General features: G+C 33.6%; 1 protein-coding gene across 1 annotated transcript; it reads right to left on the bottom strand.

Moving 5' to 3' along the window:
* On the bottom strand, window positions 1-23,385 carry LOC118270784 (uncharacterized). The gene is made up of 3 exons (XM_035586561.2): window positions 22,933-23,385; window positions 17,032-17,159; window positions 1-1,369 (listed from the first exon to the last, which is right to left on the bottom strand). Exons 1-3 carry the CDS (start codon window positions 23,330-23,332, stop codon window positions 1,199-1,201), a joined length of 699 nt encoding a protein of 232 aa, XP_035442454.1. The 5' UTR covers window positions 23,333-23,385; the 3' UTR covers window positions 1-1,198.

The raw sequence follows: 23,385 nt of genomic DNA, 5'->3' as shown, positions 1-23,385 counted from the left end.
TTCTGTTATTTCTTTTATTATTCAATAACCTGTATAAAACTTTACATCATTATAAATAAATTACAAAATCTATTGTCATGTAAAATCACCATTAAAATAACAATGTTAATTCAAATTACAATGATAACAACTATTTCGTGTAAATTATTTTATTATTGAGTATTCAGGCACAAATAATTAGCAATAAATTAAAGCAAAAATAAATAAATTAAACAAACAGTCGTAGCTTAAAAACTAAAATAAATAAATCCTTTTAATAAAAAGTACCAAAAAATCGTTTTTAAAACGATTATTATTTATACAAAAGCACCATTACACAAGTTAAAAATAAATTAAATAATAATTTAATCAAATGTATTTTTTAAAAACGAGACACGAGTTCTAAATAGGTGGGCATACAAATTGTAGCATTTTTTAAAATTTTAAATAGAACACCATGTCCCGTTAATAAATTCGAAGAAATTCATTAATAAAATGTATTTATAATAAAATCTACAAATTCTCTCTAAAATTTGAATAAAGGATCAATAATAATACAGATTGATAGCGAGTATAAATTGGATTGATCAATCGTAAAACAGAAATAATATTTCATCGAATAGAGTCCCCTCGCTAAATGTCAGTAGCATTTACATTTTTACCGAGATTGTCGTTTTTACGAGCTAATGCAGAATAGTAAAATAAAGGTACCTAATTTATTGAAAGGTTCGTGACACGATCGGTTTTGTGACTTGGTAGCGACCTCGAATTATTATGGACTATTTATGATAAAGTATTGCTATTATGTACTGGCTTTGAATTTACTGTTATACATTATGTTTTATGGTGTACAAAGTCTTCGAAATTGGTTTCTATGGCCTATAGAATAAGGGTTAACGACAAGAATTTTAATTATACAAAAGAAAATTCTATTTAAATCTTTAAATGTCGAAGAAAGACTTTTAAATGGAAATCGACCAGTGACTGACGCTTTACACTTTTTTTTCTACTACCTTCTGACAAAGTCAAAGCATTTAAAGCAATTATTTTCAATTAATCCTAAATTAGGAACTTTTGAAACATCAAATTGAATTGTCCGTCAGTCTGTCTGTCAGTGAAGCTAGGTGCTGAAGAGAAATTATACCGACGAAATAGAATTAACTTCTGGAAACAATCCCTTTAACTTTATACATCACTCTCAATCAGCACTATCAATCCTCTATTCCCTTTTATAGGCGGAGTAAGGAAGGTCGTGGTAGGAACGTCTGTCCCAGCCCCCACTGCTGCCACCAGACGACCAGCCGTGGCTCTCATGGCCACCTCCTCCGCCACCACTCTTCGCAGACATCAGTTTCTTCAGCAGCATGATGCCGGAGAGTAGGAGAGCGATCTGGAATTGAGATTGAGTTTTGTTAGATGTTGAAACAGATAGTTAATGAGTGTGACTTATAGTTATGACCAATTTTCTTGGCATTTTGCCTATTAAAAGCTTGTCTTTTCAACGCGCGGTTTCAGTCGCTCTACTTAGCTCCTATTGATTATATCGTGATGCTTTCTCGATAAATGGACTATCTAAGAAAAAATAATGATTTAAATCGGACCAGTAGTTCCGGAGATTAGCGTGTTCTAACCAACAAATTCTTTAACTTTATATATTAGTGTAGATTATTATTTTTACATGTGATGATTTTAATTAATGGGACAATCCCGCCACTGGACTGTCACAGTAGATACAATCATGAAAACACCGAAACACTGAAGTCCGGCGCGTCTCAGGGACATGAATGACTGTTTTGGATCCCGCAACGAAATAAATCAGAAGATATATAGACGTGGCGATCCTAACAAATACCCAATCCTTTGTTTATACAACAATACCGACCACAAGTACATTGGAAACCAAACAATATAAATCAAGTTCCCAGTAAAGGTACTACAAATACAATTTGTTTGTATCTCCTGGCGTGTTCCCAACACATGGTTGTAACATTTACGTATCGCATCTAACCTCCTTGCACCATCGTAACTGCATAAACATGGGTAATGTATAATGCAGCGCGCCGGCTGCACTTCTACGGTTTTAGTTCAGCCAATTTGCACTGTAGTGTTTCTTGGTAGCATCACTACATAGTATAAAATAAAGTTAATTTTCACAATTTGTGTGTCTTTATATTTGAAACGACGCTACTGATTTTGATGGAGTTTTTTTAAAGCTTAGAGTGATTGAAGAGGAAGTTTTATATGTGTAATAACTTCGAATTTATCGCGTAAATTTAGTGCAAAATCGTGGGCAAAAGCTTTTTTTTATTTATTTCACATACAAGAGATTTTTTAACAAAAGTAGTATACAAACTGCATAGCAATGTGTCGTCAATAGTCACCTTTTATGTATGTAAGTAGGTGTTAATAGTATAGGTTGAAATGCAACGATGAAAAGTGAAATTGCTTACAATAAAGAGGGGGTTTAAGGAAATATAATGGAAGTTGAATGATAAATGATAGATAGATAATAAGAATGACGTCTTAAATAAAAAATATAGCTTTGCATAAGTACATACTTTAGTATTTAGTTTCACAATATAATAGTCTTACGTATTGAATATTGAGAGAGTAAAGTAATGCTTTATGATATGCCAAGATTCTATTCTATTCTATGATGAAATGTACGAATTGACGTATGTAATTTTACTTAGGTACTGCCGCACTCAGAGATATTTAATGATGACTTAAACTATACCTTAGTAACGATTTTGTTTTCAAAACAATTCCTACAGTGAATCTATTGTTTATAGTTATTTGTTTTATTTTGATGTTGTTATTTTATATTATTTGTGTTTTATTTGGGCTATAGATGCCTGAAATCGTCACGCCTTTTTTATCCCCGAAGGGTAGGCAGAGGCACACAATATGACACGTAATGCATCTGTACAATGTACACCCACTTTTCACAATTTATATTGTAATAGGTGGGGCGCCTATGCCATATACTAGGCACATTTCCGGACTCCATGCTCCTACTGAGGAATTTTATGAAAAATCGAAAAAGCCTAGCAATACTTCGCCCGACCCGAGGATCGAAACTGAGACCCCATGCCCGGCAGTCGCACTTGCAATCATTCGGCCAACAAGGCAGGTATAAATAAAAATAAAATGTATCATGTATACAAATACTTTTCTAAATGATTTATCTTCATCAGTAAAGTAAGGAAAATAACATCCACGCAAAACCCATCACAGACAACTACTGAAACACGTAGTAAAACCGTTCAAAATGGCAGCCAATAAAATATAAATCGACGCCGTTTCAAACAACAAACTAGAGCCGTGATAAACGCGGGTATTGAACCCAGAACTTCAAGGTATTACCGACACAAAACTGTTGAAGCGTATAGCTCTGAGAAAATGCATTGTTCCAACGAAACTACCTTTTGTTCAGTACCCAGTATTATAGAAAGGTAAACAGACAAGTTGAATTATGTGTATAAGAATATAGTGATTATGTAAAACATATATAATATATATTTTTCTATGGTATAAGCCGGTAAACGAACAGACGGCGGCAATGGAAACCCGAAACACCAGAGGTGTAACAAGTGCGTTGCTGGCCTTTTGATAAAAATCAGGTCAAATCATTTTCCGTGGGATTTTTTATGGTATAAGCCGGTAAACGAGCAGACGGATCACCTGATGGTAAGCGATTGCCGCCGCCCATGGACACCCGAAACACCAGAGGTGTTTCAAGTGCGTTGCCAGCCTTTCGGGAATTGGGAAAATTGGGAAGGGGGAATTGGGCCTCTAGTTTATATTGTTTTGTGTTCTATGAGACTATTAATATTCTTTGCCTTGTGCTTGTTTTATAGAAATATAAAATATAGGCATGCATGTGCATGAATGCAATATCGAAAGATAAAAGTGAATGGTGTATAACTAAGCGTGCAAAGGTCATTGGAGGTAATGGTGTGTGGTTTCTACCTAGTAAGAATCGTAAGTTCAAAAATAGTTAAGTTAGTTTATCTGAGAATAAACCTAGCACCTTGTACTGTACTTTAGAATTAGTGTTGATAATTATATTAATAGTGCAACTAGAGCATTACTTTAGTAACGTAGCAATTGGCTTTCCATAGTCTCAGCCTACCCCCATGGGAGAGAGGCGTAAGGTTATATGTAGAGCATTATAACTACTTCTAAACATTAAAACAATGGGACTATAATAACCATACTAAAATAACATAAATATGTTTGAAAACTAAAATAAAAACAGGAACGAGGAAGTCTAAAACGATTAATTAGAACAAGACACGATAACAAACATACCTACATACATACGACGAACGTTTAACAAATAAATCGTGACCAAAAGCAGAACTAATAAAAAAAGAACTCGAATAAAAATCACGCGAAGTGAGGCGGTAAAAACGAAAAAAATAAATAAACAAAAATAGACATAAACTTTACCACGTGGTCCGAAGTTTGGTCGTAATTGTAGAAATATTTACCATTGACTTAAGTAAATCTCGAACGGCTTAATCAAAACACAAGCCGCACGAGATTTACTTGTGTCGACGGTAAAAGTTTTCCGACTTCGTTTTTCCGACTTCTATTATTTTTTCCGACTTCTGCGAGCGAAGCGGGTATTACGGCCGACTGCAGCGAGATAACTGCCTGCCGGGCGACCGGGTTGCCACGCTTCAGAATTGATTTTTAACCCATTTGCGTGATTCAATTTTTGTTACGGATCTTTTTTTTTTGAGTCAAAGCATTTTGTTTTATAGTTAGTGTGTATTAAGCAATTTCGTTATTATGTTTGTTTGTTCGTGTTGTTTATAATTATAATGCTGTAATTGTTTTGTCTTTTCTATTATTAGATCGTTTTGGTGTTTTGTTATTTTCAGCTATTTGTGCGTATTCTTTGGCCCTGTTATGTCATTTATTCAATTTCGAATCTCTTGTAATACGAATTATTTTCTAATTTAAATTCATTTACTGTTTGTTATGAGTCGATAATAGATGTCATATTTATGTTAGAAGCAATGTAACATACATAAGGTATACAATATGTTGATTTTGAAAGATATAATTTCTATTTAGTTATTATCACATCTTCGTATATAAAGTCTCTTATATTTATATTAGTTCTAATCAATAAACGATATCTTTACAAGGAAAAATCTTCCCAAATTGTATAAAAACATAATTTTTATTCCGCATTCATCATCAGCTACTAATATTTTTTTCCCTAAATCCCGGGTGTTACCTCGCACTAGCAACACAGCTTTATATTAAAATGCGCGCTACCGAAGCAAAATGGAACTAGAATGTATCACTGAACGCCAGTGACGTATGCCTTCAGAACTTATTAAATTCCTTCAAATTAATATATGCAAGCCAATATAAACCATAATCACAACACAATACGATTCATTCTACTATAGTTATAGGTTTCTTTCGTGTGTGTTAAAATGCAAGGGAGTTTAAACTCTATAGTAGATAGGGTAAGGTGTAATATCTATTGTCTAGTGTAATAGATGGGGTTCATATGAGAACACTTATATCACATTAAAATGGTCACAGCATTTTAATTGGTTGATAATGATTTTGACTGTATACTATTATACTTTGTGATTAGTATTTGTAAATTGTGAATAAGTAATGATAATTAGGTGAAAGAGTTTTGTTTTAAATATACTGGCTTTGATTCTAGGTCTTGTAACGGGTGTCCCAACAAGAACGCAAGATTTAAATTTGGCGCCATTCGAAGTATCATTGTTTGACATTTGAACAAGTGTTATTTTTTGTTAGTATAAGGTACGAGGTTAGTAAAAATGGAGCGCTACACGATTAAAAATGAGCCAGGTCAAGCGCAAACAGTCAATCATGGTGTTCGGTATCGTAAAATGATAACCAGTCTTTTCGTACCTCGAATTGAAGAAATGGATTTGGAAGGCATGTGGTTTCAACAAGATAGCGCCACATGTCATACAACCAGAGAAACAATTGAATTGTTGCATCAGTCATGTCCCGGTCGTGTTATTTTACGTTTTGGAGACCAGAATTAGCCGCCTAGATCGTGTGATTTATCACCATTAGACTTTTTCTTTGGGGTTTCTTAAAGTCGATGGTTTATGCGAATAAGCCGACGACGACTCAAGCCTTAAAAAGGAAATTGGACGTTGTATTAATGAAATACCGCAGCATTTATGCAAAACGGTCATTGAAAATTTCATTGAAAGATCGCGTATGTTTCAGCAAACCAGCGGCAGCCATCTGCCCGATGTATGTTCCATAGATAACCTCATACTCTCTACTTTACGAAATTATAAAGATATCACGATATTTTTAAAAATATCTGCGTTTTATTTAAAATTTAAATCTTGCGTTCTTGTTGGGACACCCTTTATAATACGAGGGAACATTAAAAATAAAAAAAAAACATTAATGGTTTTTTTTTGAGGGTGGTAAATTATCCAATGTCTTCTTTCGCCTTGGGTGAGACGAGAGAGAGAGGGTCAGAGAGAGGGTGAGAGATCAGACTCTTACTGACTAGATAACCCTCCAGGTTTACCTCAACTCCGGTTCAGACTTTGGGATTCTAATCCATAATCCCTTATTCCAAAGTCGCTCTTGTAATCATTCGACCAATAAGTAACCTTATATTGATTTACTCAGTCCCACTATGACATAACATCAATATAATACTTAACTTCACTAAACTCAAAAAAAAACAATAGCATTAAAAAAAGCATTATTACTCAGAATCGAACCGGCGACGTCTCTCAGTTGCTCAAGGTTGTGAATACTAAGTTATATAGTATTACGTCAGTGGGGACCACGTGGTGGCGCGGTTCGGTCGGTCATTGACCTCTATGTACAATGTATAATGTTCTGTGTCTTACGTGACTTGATATCAATGTAGGTAGACTATAAAACATAGTACAACATAGGGTTTATGTTTTAAATCTGTATTTTTTATTTTAAACTAGCTTATGTACGTGGTGTTGGTCATTTTGGTGTATGTATCGTATGTATATTCATGTTTTGCATGTAGCAAAAAGCGGTTATTTCAATATTACAAACAAATGCTAGTTATTTTTTTAAAACTAGAAGTGTTATAATACTTACAACTTACTGGTGTCGTTAGTCAAGTGGTTATAAGAGCTACTACCGAGCAAGAGTCTTGGTTTTGATCATCGGGCCAGGTAAAGTGCTTTGAGTTTTTTCGGCTATGATAGTAATATGAATTCTACGTTATAAACTAGATGTGATTTAACTACGGAGTCTAGGAATGAGGTACCAGCGTAAATCTACGTTACCGGAACACATAATCAAAGACCTTTGGTAGTCACGTTTCTAACTACTCAACCAACGACGAAAAAGTTAAAAAGAGGTAATTCACCTAGTCCAAATACTTTTTTCTTAATTAACTTCAAATTCACTACTCAATACCTTTGGCCTACATAATTTGAAACTGTTTATTCATACCAGCACATCAACCTACACCATTCATACGAAATTCTTCAAAAGACTATCAACTCTATTACCTTAGCTAAAAGTCGAAAATCTATTGAAGAGATTTCAGTTCAGGATAGCTTGTTAAGCTGGCATCTGTACAAATAAACACGCTAATGGCCTACTTGCTTATCGGGTGCTGATAAGGAAACTTGATACATTTAGATTTAACTTTATTTGAATAAAATTACGTTTCTTAATATTTGTGTTGATAATGTAATGACAAAAGGAATAGAGTAAAGGAGTATAGGATCTGACTGCACAATTTGAACGGTCGCTGGGCGTGATATGTTTTGCGAGTTCAATTCTCGCACGGGAGCAACTCTTTATGTGATCGCAATAGGTATATTTTTTTGGCCCACACTAGTATTTTCTCCTGTGTCATGGATGCGTTTACAAACATATAAGTTCACATACACATGCCACCCAGACGAACAACAATCTGTGGATCACACAAGTAATTGTCCCGTGCGGGAATCGAACCCGTGACACGTTGCACAATTGCTCAGCCACCTAGAAGACTATTTTCCTTGAAACAGGGAAAGGTCAAAACTATCACAAAATCGACGCTACACCATTCAACCAATGATACAAACATCAATAAACATTTACCCAATACGACAATCAGTGTACAGCAGGAAGTACGACAATTCCCCATATCCCACAGCTCCCACTCCCCCCTAAGTTCCCACCAAACAATAACCATAATCACTTTACTATCATGCATCTACTTTCACCCACCCGACCTGCATATCGTGAGGTCAAAGTACAACAAATTGACTTTCTACACTCAAGTGATTTACTCAATCGCTTGAAAACCTTCGCTGTTTCTTTAATTGTTTTCTGTAAGCATAGAAAAGGCTTTCAAAAAATCCTCGATTTTGAACCTTCAGTTCCTTTAATAAAAGGTTTTTCCATAATTTCCACATTCGGTAGGCGGGATATATGTAGATTGCAATTTACAAGGCTCATCCTTATCAAATAGTGTAGGATACGATATTAACATCGAATTATTTTGTTATCGATAACTACTTTAGATCATTAAACATTATAAATCATGGATCGCGTGGTAAAATATTGTCCTGACTATAATTTGTAAAAAAAATTAAAACTTACTCTTAAAAAGAATAGGGATTGTGATAATTATATTCTAACTGGCAGTCACCATATTGATGGCTACATACAACCTTTCTTTCAAAACAGAACTCAAAACGGATCAAACTTAATCATTGTATTAAAATTAACCATCACACAAAACCATCAACCCTCAATGAGGTTCCAGTAATAACCCCACAATCATTAATTATAGTGAATGAGCTCTAGAATCCAAACTATTGCCCTTTACTGCCCTAGCAGCGTAGAAAGTTAAACACTTGATTGCCCCAACATTCCGCTGTGTCTAACAAGGATGCAATGAGAAATGGAGTGTCATGGGAAATTTGTGTGACCGACAATGAATATTATTATGTACTAGGCCACCCTAGCTTTAAATAGCTTAGTTTATAACTGTCGTTCAATTAACAATTGTTAAGGTACTCCTAAGTGTATTGCAGTTCACATAAATAAGCAGGTCTTCTTGATTAATCTCATGGTAATCTTAATTTTAAAGCAAAGATACTGAAAACGTTCAGTTTATGCAGTTATTCTTAATTCATAGCGAATGTTATTGATTACGTGAACTTAATACTCCATTCTTCACTTAATCCATGACAATGGACATTAGACTAGAGTAAATAAATTAAGCTTAATGATTCGAATGTTTGATTTCTTTTACAATAGTTCACTTCCACAAAGTAAATATCGAGAATAGTATTCAAACTCAGTAAAGTTCTCTAAAAATTCTGTAAGCCATAGGTAATGGTGATACTACTATTTTTAATCATTTATCAACTATGGCTTGAATTGGCTATTGTATTTAAAAACATGCGTGCAAAATCGGGTATATATCAATCGATTAAATACACGCACTAGTCAAATTTTGGAACAAATTATCCAAAATATTCGAAAGCTTGAAATCGAAAGGTTGTATACGCAATTTTTACGCACGTGTTTTGTGTGTACCAGATTCTATGATTTAGGTATGATGAACAATTGAATGAATGATGACCATGATAATAATCATTAGACAGAAGAAGTCCAGTGTTGAACTAATGGAAAGTAATTAATTGTTCCTAACTGAAAATTCTAATACGCTAGAAAGTATCTATGTATATGTATTATATGAGATTTATTAAATCGTTTTGTCTATAAATAAGCCTTTGCAGTAACTTTCCTAAGTGATAACATTTTTCTTTTCATAGCAAACAAATTTTGTGTCATGATGATAAAATGAAAATGCAAGCAAATAAGAAAATGTATAGAAAAAGTAGTCAGTGTCACTGGTTTTGCGATTCTAGGTTATTCTGCGTTATTAAGATTCTAGGTTCTGTGTAATACCTAAGATTTAAAAAAAAAAGCGTTTTAATACTTTGACCGACCCGGTAACCAAACGCTCACCGTTTTCAACAGTTACACTTGCAAGGTTCCACTCAACCAACGAGGCAGTGAATAAAAAGCTTTTCATTCGAAGCTACACTTTTGAATAAGCACCTAGGTTTACTGACGAACAGACTGGCAGACTATTATCTATTTCTTTATTTGTTGACATTTCAAAAGTACTTATTTACGGTTTAATTGGCATAAATAATTTGACTTAACTAACTAAACAAACCAAGTTTTTTTTATCTTTATTGATTAAATTTCGAGACTTTTAATCAAACATGATCATGCTAGCCTCATCGTACTAACAGTTAACACTACCGAAATTCAAAAAGACTGTTGTGAGATTATTAAGTGATCATATTGATCACATTGCTGATGTATAATTTTATTTTATCTGTGTTTTTTGTGTGTAGATATATTTTGGGTACATTTTTAAAATTATTAGTTCTTTAAATTTGATTAAATTTATAAAATTTTCTTTAAATTTAACTTTGTTTAGGTTTTTGGGATTTGATTTTGATTTACTTGTTTTTTATTGTCATAAATATTGGGTATAATTTTATAAGTTTGTATGTACGTTATTTTATTTTGTTTTGTTTTTGTATGTGTTTTATTTTGTTCTGTCTTTCTATTTAGTATTTTTTTTCTTACTGATTGATACAGTGTCATTGTTATATAATGTTACAGTGCATGTTGTGACACCTTAAAATGTTGTGCATTTAAATTAATTATAACATAAGTGTTTAGATGTAAGTTATAATGTAACAGCTACTGGTTGTCCAAATAAATAAATAAACAGTTCATATCTTATGAACTGCAAAACCACCCACAAAGAATATCCCTCATTCAATTTAAAAAATGCATTAAAACTTAGAAAACGCAGAAACAGTTTGCAACGGTACCAATGAACGGGGCTAGGGAAATGGAGCAAAGAAATAAATTAACAATTAACATGGAAGAAGGATTTTTATATGAAGCCACAGCCACTGGGTCACGCATACAGATGTGTGTACTGGCGTAGCTTGCAATTAGCCGCTATGTACGAACTAATTAAAATATTATACACATTATCTACGAGGTTCTCTGAGAGCTTGCTTGTTTGTTTTGGTTTTGAAGTTATGAGTAACTTTAATACATTTAAATTGAACTGCTTTTTATACTATAGTCTGGTAAATAGCACTTGGCAAGTTATGGCAACAACAATGTAAGTAAGTTTTTTTTTTGTAAGGGGAAAAATCATTTAACGACTTCTCTTTTTTTGAGGGTGAAAATCATCCAATGGCTCCTCTCGCCTTGGGCGAGGCGAGAGGGAGTATCGAACTCTTACTGACTAAAAACCACCCCGTTCCTACTCCTGCCTTTTGAGCCGGAGCTCCGGTAGCCCGCTGGGCAGTCCGCAACAATATAATTATGTATGTATAAGGATAACTTGTGGCATTAAATAAATAAAGAAATGTAATACTCAATCTACTATAGCTAATCAATTGATCTAGTAGATAGAATTTAATATTATAATCAGGTAATAGCTGAAAAAGTTTTAGAGTTCAAATAAAATATAAATATACTAGCGGACCCAACAGACGTTGTCCTGTCTACACCTCTTTAATTTGAAAATTTTACATTGGGTCCGACAGACGGCGCTACCATCACAGTGTCAAATATTTTTAGTCTGTCCCGACAGTTAGCGCTGCCAAAATCAACAACTACTAATAAACTAAAAAATAATTAAAAAAAACATTGTCCAGCGGACAAAATTGTGAATCTAAACCATTCTCAGATCCCCTTGAACACACACAAAAAATTTCATCAAAATCGGTCCAATCGTTTAAGAGAAGTTCAGTGACATACACACGCACAGAAGAATTATATATATAAAGATGTCAGTAAGATTTAAATTACACAGTTTACAATCATAACACAAGACCCACAAATTTCAGTCCCTTTTCTACAAAACAAAAGATTAAAATTCTAAAATTCTCTGCGCATCGTCCAAAGATCAACAACGCATGAAAGTGCCAACTCAGTGACTCGATGATGATGATGACGATGACGATAATGACACAGGATGACATTAGACGTGACATTTGTACTGTAATTACTTTCCACGACCGATGATCTTTGCTACGGCACGTTTTAGATAATATGCGAAGAAAGTGTTACTCCGAAATAGGACAATTTCAAGTACACATCGACCACGACCAAAGAGATAGGTGAAGATGTGCAGTAGGATACATATCTGGTAATTATGCTCATTATGGCTAACATAGTAATGGAAAACTAGCCTTTTATTAGTAATATTGATAATAGAAAACCAAAAACATCAGTCTTGGCTCTCATACATTGCTATCACTCAATCAGAGAAATACAATTTTAAACGCCAAACTTTTTATTTAAAAGGTATCATGACCCTGCGTTATTGTTCACTATTTTATTATTACAGCTACGTATAACATTTCGATTTTGTACTAATCTTTGTTCTGTACTCAACAAGGAGTAAACCTGAACTGAAATCATGATAATGACCGACTTTTAAACTATAACAATGAATAAATCACTTCTCTAATTTTATTATAATTTTCGTGAGACATACTAAATTAATTGTTTGATTGCTGGCGGTAAAATCATGACAATCGCTGCGTCGTGTGTCGGGAAATGCGGCTCATAATTATGAGCCTCTAACATGGTATGAAACTAGTCGACTTCCTCGCTAAACAGCTATTTGAATAATCCCATAACATTGTAATTAACTCCCTTCCCACTCAAAACGATAGCCCAAAACATATCCTCATCAAAAAGAGATTCTACTCATCAATCCACAAACAAATCTGAACAAGAATCAGAAAATCATGTCAAACATAACTTCCGCGTTACCATTGAGAATTTCCACCATCAGCAACATCGATCGTCCCCAATGACGGTGGCATTGATTCGCGACACAGTTTACATGTGACAAGAAACAATAATGGGAACTTAATCGATGTGATGCCTTCTTATGAAGATGTTACTTATGTTAGTGGTACAGAGTCTGATGGATTGGATTGCATTGATGGTAATCGTGAGGATTTAAATGGGAAATGGAGTGATGATTTCATTGAACTTGATAAGAAGGTCAATGAATGTGGAAATGATGAAGAAACTGTGATTGGACCTGCAAATGTTAATAACTTAGATGAGAACTTAAGTCTTTTGATGATTAGGTCCTCTATGTTTTCTGTTACTGTATAGAAACTAGTTATTTTTTATACCTAATAGCATGGCGTTTGGCCACCATCAGCCTGGTGGTAAGCAATAATATGGCGGACGATGAAGTACGTCTACCTATGAGCAACTTCAATAACTAGGTAAGAAATATACCACTTTTAGATGACGATGAAGTTTCTTCTTTAAATGGTAATGAAGAGAATGTACTTGAAAGTAAAAAACATTAATCGGTGCCAGCCAAACATCTAATTACTTTAATGTATGCATAGCAAAACGTACAGTTTTGAGATTTTATGACACAGAACATCTTAAATAATTACTAACATTCATAGCAGTACATTTATTATGACTCGTTAAGAAGAAAAATATGTAATTAAAGCCGTACTAAATAAATATGTGAAGGGAACTTTAGAATCGTGACTTTAATGTACGAGAAATATTTCAAAACAGTGTTCCTATCTATCGAGGAATTCTCAGTAGCGTTGGAAGCAGAATTTATTGATACAAGTGCATATTGCAAAGAAAGTTATTTATTTGTATTGAAGCCAATGAAGTGTTAAAGTTGTATTTTCGTGTTTACTACACGTATTTCTTTTTTATAGATTGGTTTATGAACTAGTTGCAGATTTATAGATGATTTTATATTCATAGTGGACATTCTATTTACTTTCCTACATTTGTCTTTGTTCTTTCAAATGTATGAGACTATTAGATTTTACTATTGCTTAAAAAAATCAAACATAATTCTTAATGACATACCGCCGTACTCAGAGTCAGTTAATGTTTACTTAAACTATTCTTTAGTCATGATTTTGTTTCAAAACTAAGTACTAAGGAACGGGTTTAGTAATCATTAAATGACGGGTTTAGTATATGTAATGTTATTATGTAGGTTTATTACTGTTCCATATTATTTAAATATATATTGGTATATATTTGTATAAGTAAGTATACTCTATTTTTCCGCGTATATTCTATTTTTCCATCTGAGCTATTCCGTACTTATTTGCTCCATGCACCTACCACTGGTTTTTCATTGCACCACCTAAAGGTTTGGCTGGTAGAAAATGCCTACGGCATTAAGCCCACCTCATGTACACATTCATGTGCATAAAGAGTAAAATAAATAAATAAATAAATAAATGACTCTGAGCCTTAAGAATTTTGATGTGTATTAAAACATTGAACGCCGTGTTGAACACCGGTGACCGACGTTAGCGGAGGATTTGCTTTTAACAGTTTTTTATTGGCGTTCTAGTGGCACTTGAATGGCAGTAAAATAATGAATTTTGGAAATTCGGCGTTTCTAAAATTGTCGCTCCCTTTTTTGCGAACTTTACGGGACCGCTAACTTGTAACTTGCCAACCACAAATAAGTAGTAGGCTATAAGTGTAAGTAAGCGCCTGTGGCTACAATGAAGTATCATTTTCTATTCGTGTCACAAGGTCTCGGCCGCGGGATCTAACTTCGTGTAGTCTGAGTATTGTTACTAACAATTGAAACAAATGTTTCTGAAGACTTACATATATTGAGATTTGTAGTAAAATATACCCAATGTCTAATCACAATGTGGTTCAAAATCCAACAAATCATAATCTTGATGATACCAATGTAGTAAAATTTCTAATTGCTGAGAAAAATTGTTATACTATTCAAAATAAATAAAAGGTTCTAAAAACACAAAAGTAAACAACGCATTAAGTGTAATTAACGAAGATTTTCAAACTAAAGATAACGTTAACTATACACAAAGGAAATTGGAACTAGAGCGAGGGAACGTTTTTCTTAGAAAATAATATTTTAAAACTATTCAAAAGAATTTATCAATAGAAGCTTAAACATGAAATTAAAATACTTTCTTTCTGAACAGATGATATCTTGCCCATGGAATGAACTGAACTTGATACAGTTAGGAGACGAGAGAAGCTCGGGAAGAATCTTAGAATAATTTCATCATTACCAGTAGCCTATGTCTTAGAGTTTATATGAACACCTCAGTATAGGGCAATTTTTAATTTTGAAGCCTTTAATTGACAAATGATTCACAAGACAAGAAGTGTAAAATGATGCTTTGTTATTTGTGTTAGATTAAGGTGAACAGAAACACGATTTATTATCTATAATCTAAGTGTCTACTAGTCTAACTGCGGCACTCAGATTTAATTATAACTATATAACTCTCATTTAATGATTACTAAAACTATTCATTAGTAACGATTTTGTATAAAAAGCGATTGCTAAGGATTGGGTTAAGTAACCATTAAATAAATCTGAGTGCGGCAGTTAGTCTCTGCAAACAAGGCTTCAAAATAAGGGCCTAAAATCATATCCCATTTTCCAAAGAATGTAGGCCGTAGCACAAATACCATCTATTCTCTCAAGATCATACATCTTTCCGTTCCCACGACACTGAACGACAATGAGGTGGGAAAAAGAAACGATTACTTATAATTAGCGATTTTCTCTTGATGTATTGATGAGGCAAAAACGTATGGTGATACGCAAAATAGGAAGTGAGGTGGATAATTGGTATGCGTTGAGAACATTGTATGTAGTACTTGGTCATGTGATTTATGGTAACTATTATATCCCCGAAGGGGTAGGCAGAGGTGCACATTACGGCACGTAATGTTGCTATACAATGTACACCCACTTTTCACCATTTGTGTTATAAGTCCCATGTAATAGAGGGTGAGCCTATTGCTACATACTGGGCACAATTCTAGACTCCGTGCTACTACTGAGAATTTTTTGAAAAACCGACTAAAGCCCAGTAATACTTTGTGCGACCCAAGACCAAACCGCGACCGATGTTTGATAATACTTTCGGTGAAGTTAAAGCAATAGCATAATTTAACATCAGTAATAAAATGAATGCACTAGACGTTACAGATCATAATTAAGATAAAACGTAAGTAGCATTACCATAATCAGTTAACTTGACCGTCAAAATAAAATTAACATAAGTATAAATTAATATATTTAACTTCATAATACTGTCCCTAAACGCTCTGAAACAGAGCAGAACAAGAACCTTCACCTATGAAAAAGGTAATTAATATAAATGACTTTCAAAGTTTTAATAAATCATTAACAGATGTGATTTAATTCGCCTAGCAGAAAGCGGAACGTTATTTAGACAAAATGGCCACCATTGAAGACTTTTATCCCAATTCTCATGGTAATGAAACGTATGAATATTTGGAAATACGTGCCTACTGCAAATTAATGGTATAACACTGATTTAATTGACCATGTACGATGAACTATTAACTTTCTCTTGAACATGGTACATACGGAACTTAATAATTACTTGTCATTAAGAAATGATAATGTCTTAGTAAAAATTTACAGTATAGCATATCTAGTATCAGTAGTTGCGTGATGTATGCTATAGAGTAATTGCTGTACATTAGTGCTGATTAATATGAAAATTGCCGGCAGATGTTACTTGTAAAGTAGTTGTTAGATGATAAGCAAAAAAATAAATCAGAGAAGTAACAAGAATAGAGATCAAGAAAGTCTCAGATAACAAAAAGAAAATGTTACTGACAACTGAGATGATAGCATAAAACATGACAAAATCAGACTAGACTTATAAAAACATGACTGAAAGTTCCTGTCATCGTTTGAAAACTGAAGAACTATCTGAATGATAAAAAAGAAATATGATATATTTAATGGGTCACTGACTACTCACCTGATGGTAAGTGATAATGCGTCCTACGGTGGAGACATCTACCCGTAACTTAAGACTCACAAAGAACTCCTAGCAGTTCAAAGGAAGCGTGAAGCTTTTTTCCCTAAATCATCTCTCAAATCATCTTCATTCCTAGCAGTAATAAAAGGATCATCAGTAATACCTTAGACACAATCAACGCCTTGCCAGCCAACACGAACAGCCCAGCTATCGCCAGCGGGATCATGGCTGCCATCTTCATCGCCCCTCCCATCATCATCATGCTCATCATTTTCTTCATCTTCCCTCGACCTGGAATCATTTTTGGTTGGTCTGTGAGTTTTGAGTCAAAATTGCTTACCTCTGATTTAACTGAATTGTTTGATACAGACAACGTAAGATGTTTTGACGTGAAACATTTTATTGCTTCATACAGAGTTTATATTAAAAACAAAACTAAAAGGATAAAAATATTTTGTCGTGTAATCTCACGTTATGAAGGAAATTGATTTTAGGATAACCTGTTATAGAAAAATGTTTCCTGATTAATCTCCATTAAAGTCTAAAGTATGTAGTCTACAATTAAGTTGCATTAAACGCTTTGACTTTATTTCAAGCGTGTATTAAACAGTTTTTTTCTTCATTCAACTTTATTAGACTTGTGAATATCGGTAAACCATAAGCAGTTTACAAATGACACGAAGAAAAAGTAGCTATACATGTGCGACTAATTATGCTTCAACGAAGACAATTACTTGTTACCTGTAACACAGTTTTGACTGGCTAATAGTTTCCTGAAGACTAATCTAAGGATGGCATGTACAAACATAGCTATAGGTAATAATTTTAGTATAGCACGCGAACCTAGTAATAAGGAAAGACCAACATTTCATACATATTAGGTGCTAATTAAACTTGTGCATTTCCTGAAGAAATAATTTCAGGTAGCTTTCTTGCTATTACAATTATATTGTGGTATGTTTCCGTTTATGTCATTCGTGTGGGTGGTTGTAAGTATCTTAGTAGTGAATCTTCAGTTCCTGATAAGTATTGATTTATCGAGTGATAATGATCTTGGTATGTTAATTCTTTTAATGTTTTCATAATTTCACAGATAAACCTAGTTTCATTGATTTTTTAAATAAAACGTTGTACTCACACTAGAGTTTCTTCTGTGTCGTGGGTACGTTTACAAACATACTAGGTAACTTATATCTGACAGACCCAGACCAGAAAGAACAATTTGTGAACTACACAAAGAGTTCACCATGTGGTGATTGAACCTGCTACATCTTGCGCCGCAGTCGGTTGCCCAACCACCACGCCAATCGTACAGTCAGATGTGTAAGTTACAAGCTTTAGCTTTTTCAATTACTGGAAGCTAAACATTTAAGAGTTGCTTTATAATTGTTATTCCATTTCTATTTTAACGATGTGACACCAAAAGTTGGTCCATGAACAACACAATAGGAAGATCACGCGGAAAAAGAAAGTAAACGAGCAATAATAAATGTAAAGAAAATCGTGGCCATTACTTTAATAGTTAAAACTGTTACAAAGAGGTTGTTAAACAAAAGATTGAGAGAGTGAATCGATTTGAAGACTATGCAGATTTGGAAGACGAAAGAAATGTCGGTGATAAAGATGGTATTTTGAATATTGTAATGAAATTGGAATATCTCGTTGACATTTGCCATTGTAAAGTCAGTCTTGAGTAAGTAGCTAAAGAACAAAATGGCTTAGCACTGAACTAAGCTTTGGCTGTTTTGAGTTTAGATCATTTAGTTCAAAGTCAATGCATATTAATTCAATCCATCCATCAATGGATTGGACGCAAGTTTACTGCCGTACTCAGAGTCATTTAATTGTTAGTTAACCCAGCTCTTAACATTTGTTTTCGTCATACAAAATCATCACTAAAGAATAGTTTAAGTAATCATTAAATGACTCTGAATTAGTAAACAAACATAATAAATTGTATAAGATAAAATAATAATAACAATGATTCTAACCGAACATCAGTAACTTCTACAATCAACATCTCAAGCATTTCTGGACATACATAAGCTGCATAAGCATACTCGACATAAATCAAAAACACAATATGGAAGCTTAGAAACAGTTATTAGAAATCGGTACACTAGTTGACAGTTACCTATATAGCGTATAGCTCCAATCACAACACATTTGTTCTATGAGCATCGATCAGGGAGACCATTCAGTACACGACAGCGATTTAAAGTAATGCGATGACTTTGTCTAATCTCACTTCATTTTCAAACTAGAGAAAGGTATCTTCTCTTTTAACTTTCATAGATTTTACGTGACATGTCAGAAATTACTTGTCTTTCTTTCTTTTGATCTTTGATGTCGTTTAGATTGGGTCTGAAGTTCCCAGCTTTTTAACGGATGCAATTTTGTATTGTGAGGTCAGAGATGTTTTTGGATAAGATTTTGAACGGAGATTTTCGAAATGATAGCTTATTGTGATCTGTTTTGAATGGATTTATTGATAGAAAACTTTAAGACTTTTTATTCTTTTAAGGAACTGTATGAGTAGTTTAGTTTGCAAATCTTTTTTGCTATCATTAGTAAGCCGAATCAAAATTAGGAGTTGTAAATACGAATAATCCGATATTAACGAGTACTTTTTCCTTTTACGAAAGAGACAAAAAGTGATTAATACTCTCTAAACTACAAAATTATCCTTATATTCATTATCAATATGTTCGAAAGTTATCTGCTTTTTGCGGTTTTGACTTTTGACATTGATTTGCACGTCTTCGCACCGCACAATCAAAAATAATTTTGGCAGTGTAGTGAAAGGTATACTGAACTCTTTCGTTAATGATTTTAACCAGGAAATCATCACAGACCATGACTTGGTACTAAATAACGATGATACGTGATTTATTGATGCGTCACAATATTGTACAAATTATAATAATATCTATGAATGTAATAAAATCAAGTGTGAAATGCAGACAACAGGGATAAGAATTATTATTGGTAATATAATAATAAAACATATCAATCTACGGCTGTTTTATAAATGGAGTTGGAAAAAAGCCCACTACTTTTAAAATTTTGATGACCGTTTTTACTACATAGTTCTAAACCAACCCTTTCTAATAAGTGTCTATAGTTTGGCGTACCATAGGAGAGACCTATCCTATAGTTCAGACTATCCTATATCCTATAGGCCTATACAGGGGACGAGAACAGGCTGATGATGATGATGATATTATAATAGTTTGGTGAAAACCAAAATGTCCTTAAGTGGTCCTATCTTAGTTTAGGGGTTTCATGAAATTTAAGAAAGGTTAGGATTTCTTTCAAGTTCACCACCTAATTTCAAAGCAAAGTACTGCAAAATCCATCATACAAAAGCCTATAGGTATCATCTAGGTAACTTCCTATGTAGTATAACTTACGACCACCAGTCTAACAAGGTGGCTAGGTCAGATATAAGTTATCTATCTTCAGATCATTACTAAAGATAAATGGGAATATGGAAATTTTCTCTCGCAAGCTCGTTAGGAACAAGCACGCGTTTAGGGTCAGAGAAAAGTTAGAAAAGGGGCATAAATGTCATTATATTATTATATCTCATTACTGGTTTATAGGGTCAATTATATTTATTTACTAGTTGATGTCCACAACTTTGCTCGCGTGGAATATGATTTTTAGGATATAACTTTTATTTATACCATATGTTTTGAACTAAACGTAGTTTAAATTACTCCTTTGTACATTAGCTACCTGCTAATAAAAGTTCCGTCAAAATCAGTCCGGCTTTTTCAAAGATTAGCTAGAACAAACCAACAGACAGACAAAAATTGTGAAATATATTATTTTGGTATATGTGTATATATATTTATTTGCATGTAGTAAAAAGCGGTTATTTCGATATTACAAACAGACACTGCAATTTTATTTATTAGTTTAGATATGTGTTTATCTAGCCTATGGTTTGAAGTGACTTTATTAATAGCATCTGTGACGAAGTCTTAATTAGAATCTGTATTCTGGCATAATTGTAAAATTATCGGTATGAAACTATATGTTTTTTTTTTCGATCAAAAACACCATTTTCTTTCTTTTGAGTTAATAAAGACATACAATAAGATTTTCAAAACTTTTTGTAAAGTGATTTATGACCATCTGATAGTGTATATAAAACACTTTTTTCAATAAAGCATAATATTCTATTCTATTCCAAAAAACCGAAAGTAAAAACGTACATCAAACTCACACTTTTATCTCAAACATTACCGAAGCTAATGTCTGCCTGGTCAGTCACATTTGGCATTAATATAAAAATAACTACATCAAAATTATGCCTCGTTCACTTTCACAGTTCCAGTGTCATTTGTTGGGTAAAGGTTAGCCTAATTCTCATAATCTTAAAGACGGTTTTAACAATGAAATGGCGCCTACATTGTAATTAAATGCTTTCATCAATGGTTTTAAAGTTGGTATTTGATTGACAGCCAATTAACGCTTACTTTAATGAGTAAATTGTGTTAAGCGCTGACAAGATATATGGTAAAAAGTTCAATCAATCCATTAGATTGATAAGGATTTAAGAAAATTCTAAATCTGGTCTATACTTTGGGACATTATCGACGTAAGTATCATACATACATACATACATAGAAATACATACTACTATAAGTTATGCTAAGTCCTAGGTACAAATGTAGTTTATGATAAGTTAGCACTAGACCAAAATATGCAACACCTGAAAAAGACCGTTAACCTGTAAATAATATAAAAAAAAAGACCTATATTACCTTAACATGCAAATAAAGAAATTGAGTCTACATTAGGCTCTATATGCCTAGTACGGTACTCATTTTCATTCATAACAAATTCATTAAAATATGTAACATTCTTTGACCTGTTGGCTTTCAACTAATCACAAGTTCAGACCAAAGAAAAAAAAACAAATGCAATAGGTACTACTATATAGACCACCGATGAAATGATAGCAATAATATATATGATGACAGGTATATAAAACATCTAAATGACATTACTTATGCAGATGCATCTTATGATCTGGGTAACTAGTATCTTCTATGTTAATGAGACATCTTCAATGTATATCGATCGTGCTACTCTATCTATATTCTATAACTATACTGTATATAAAGCTGCTGAATTTGTTTATTTGAACAAGCTTATCTCCGAAACTCCTGGTCCGATTTTAATAATTCTTTTTGTGTTGAATTGTGCATTTATCGAGGAAGGTTATGGAATATACAACATCACGCTCCGATCAGTAGGATCCGAGCAGAGCGGGTAAAACCGGACAGAAGTAGCTAGTAACTATACTTGTATGTATTTCTAATGAGGATGATGATTTTGTTTGCAATTATGTTTAATTTTAGACTTTGTATTTATGGTATTAGTAGCTAATATAGTTTGACCATTGATTACGACAGTTCTATTTGTCTCTGATTTAGTACATAAACTAAAAAGTAACTATATCTAAAAACTGAAGGAGTTTCAGAGTTTACATGTCTTTTATTTAAATAATAGAAATGATTAACTACAAACCACACGTAAATTAATGGAGATAAGCTCTACTAGTTTCTTTACTAGTAACAGAAATTATATTCCTGAAAATTTTCTAAAACAGATGATTTCCAAGGTCATTGTTTGAATAACAACAGAAAGTGCTCTTTAAGCCTATAATTTACAATTGTGAGAGCAATCTTGCAGCATTATAAAACTGTAATAACCGCGCGAGCTTTAAGTTTTCTACTTTTGCGAGAGTTAATCGGACTATTGTTATAAATTATATCAAACGGTCTATCATCACTCATACAGCTCTTGATTTCAACACCTCGGAACAAAAGCCTATGATAGAAATTTAGAAATTTTGGGGCAAAAATTTTAAAATGCGTCTTCAGATAACAATGGGAGGAAACCAGGTCAATTTGGAAAAGTGAAGCAAAATAGGCGTTATTGTGATGTCTGTATTGAGATTGACTATCCTTACTTAGTCTATTTTGAAATGAATGTTGACCTCAAAAGGGTATTTATGATTTAGAAGCTAAAAATTAATTAGGGTTACCTTCCTCAACTCCTTTGTTCAGCTCATCACCGGACACCTTCGGTAGTGACAGCTGCACTGTCCTGGAATTCGCAAAAGCAGCGATGCGGTCCCAAAGCATCTCGTTCAAGGTCTCGTCCTTATTCAAACTCCTGGGCAACACCGCTTCGATCTCATTCTCCGTGATAGGTTGTAAGGTGACTCCTTTACTCCTCACCACGTCCACTCCATCAACCAAGGGTATCGTCTCCATCCTCGCCGCTCGATCGAAAAACATAATAGCCTTCTTCTTCAAACATTGGGCAAATCCATCGGCATTTTGGCAATCTTCATATACTCTGCTAATGTATCGGAATCCCAAATCATCTTTGGCTAAGGTCAGAGTGAAGAAAAGAGATAGTAATAGCACTTTTTGGTACATTTTTTTTGTTTTGTGTTTGCGGCGCGGTGGTGGAAATATTACTGTGACGGAGT

This window comes from Spodoptera frugiperda, chromosome 13, assembly GCF_023101765.2.
Source record: "Spodoptera frugiperda isolate SF20-4 chromosome 13, AGI-APGP_CSIRO_Sfru_2.0, whole genome shotgun sequence".
In the NCBI taxonomy this organism is placed as follows: domain Eukaryota; kingdom Metazoa; phylum Arthropoda; class Insecta; order Lepidoptera; family Noctuidae; genus Spodoptera; species Spodoptera frugiperda.
Note: the sequence above shows the minus strand (reverse complement) of the source record. Positions and strands in the feature narration are given on the sequence as shown.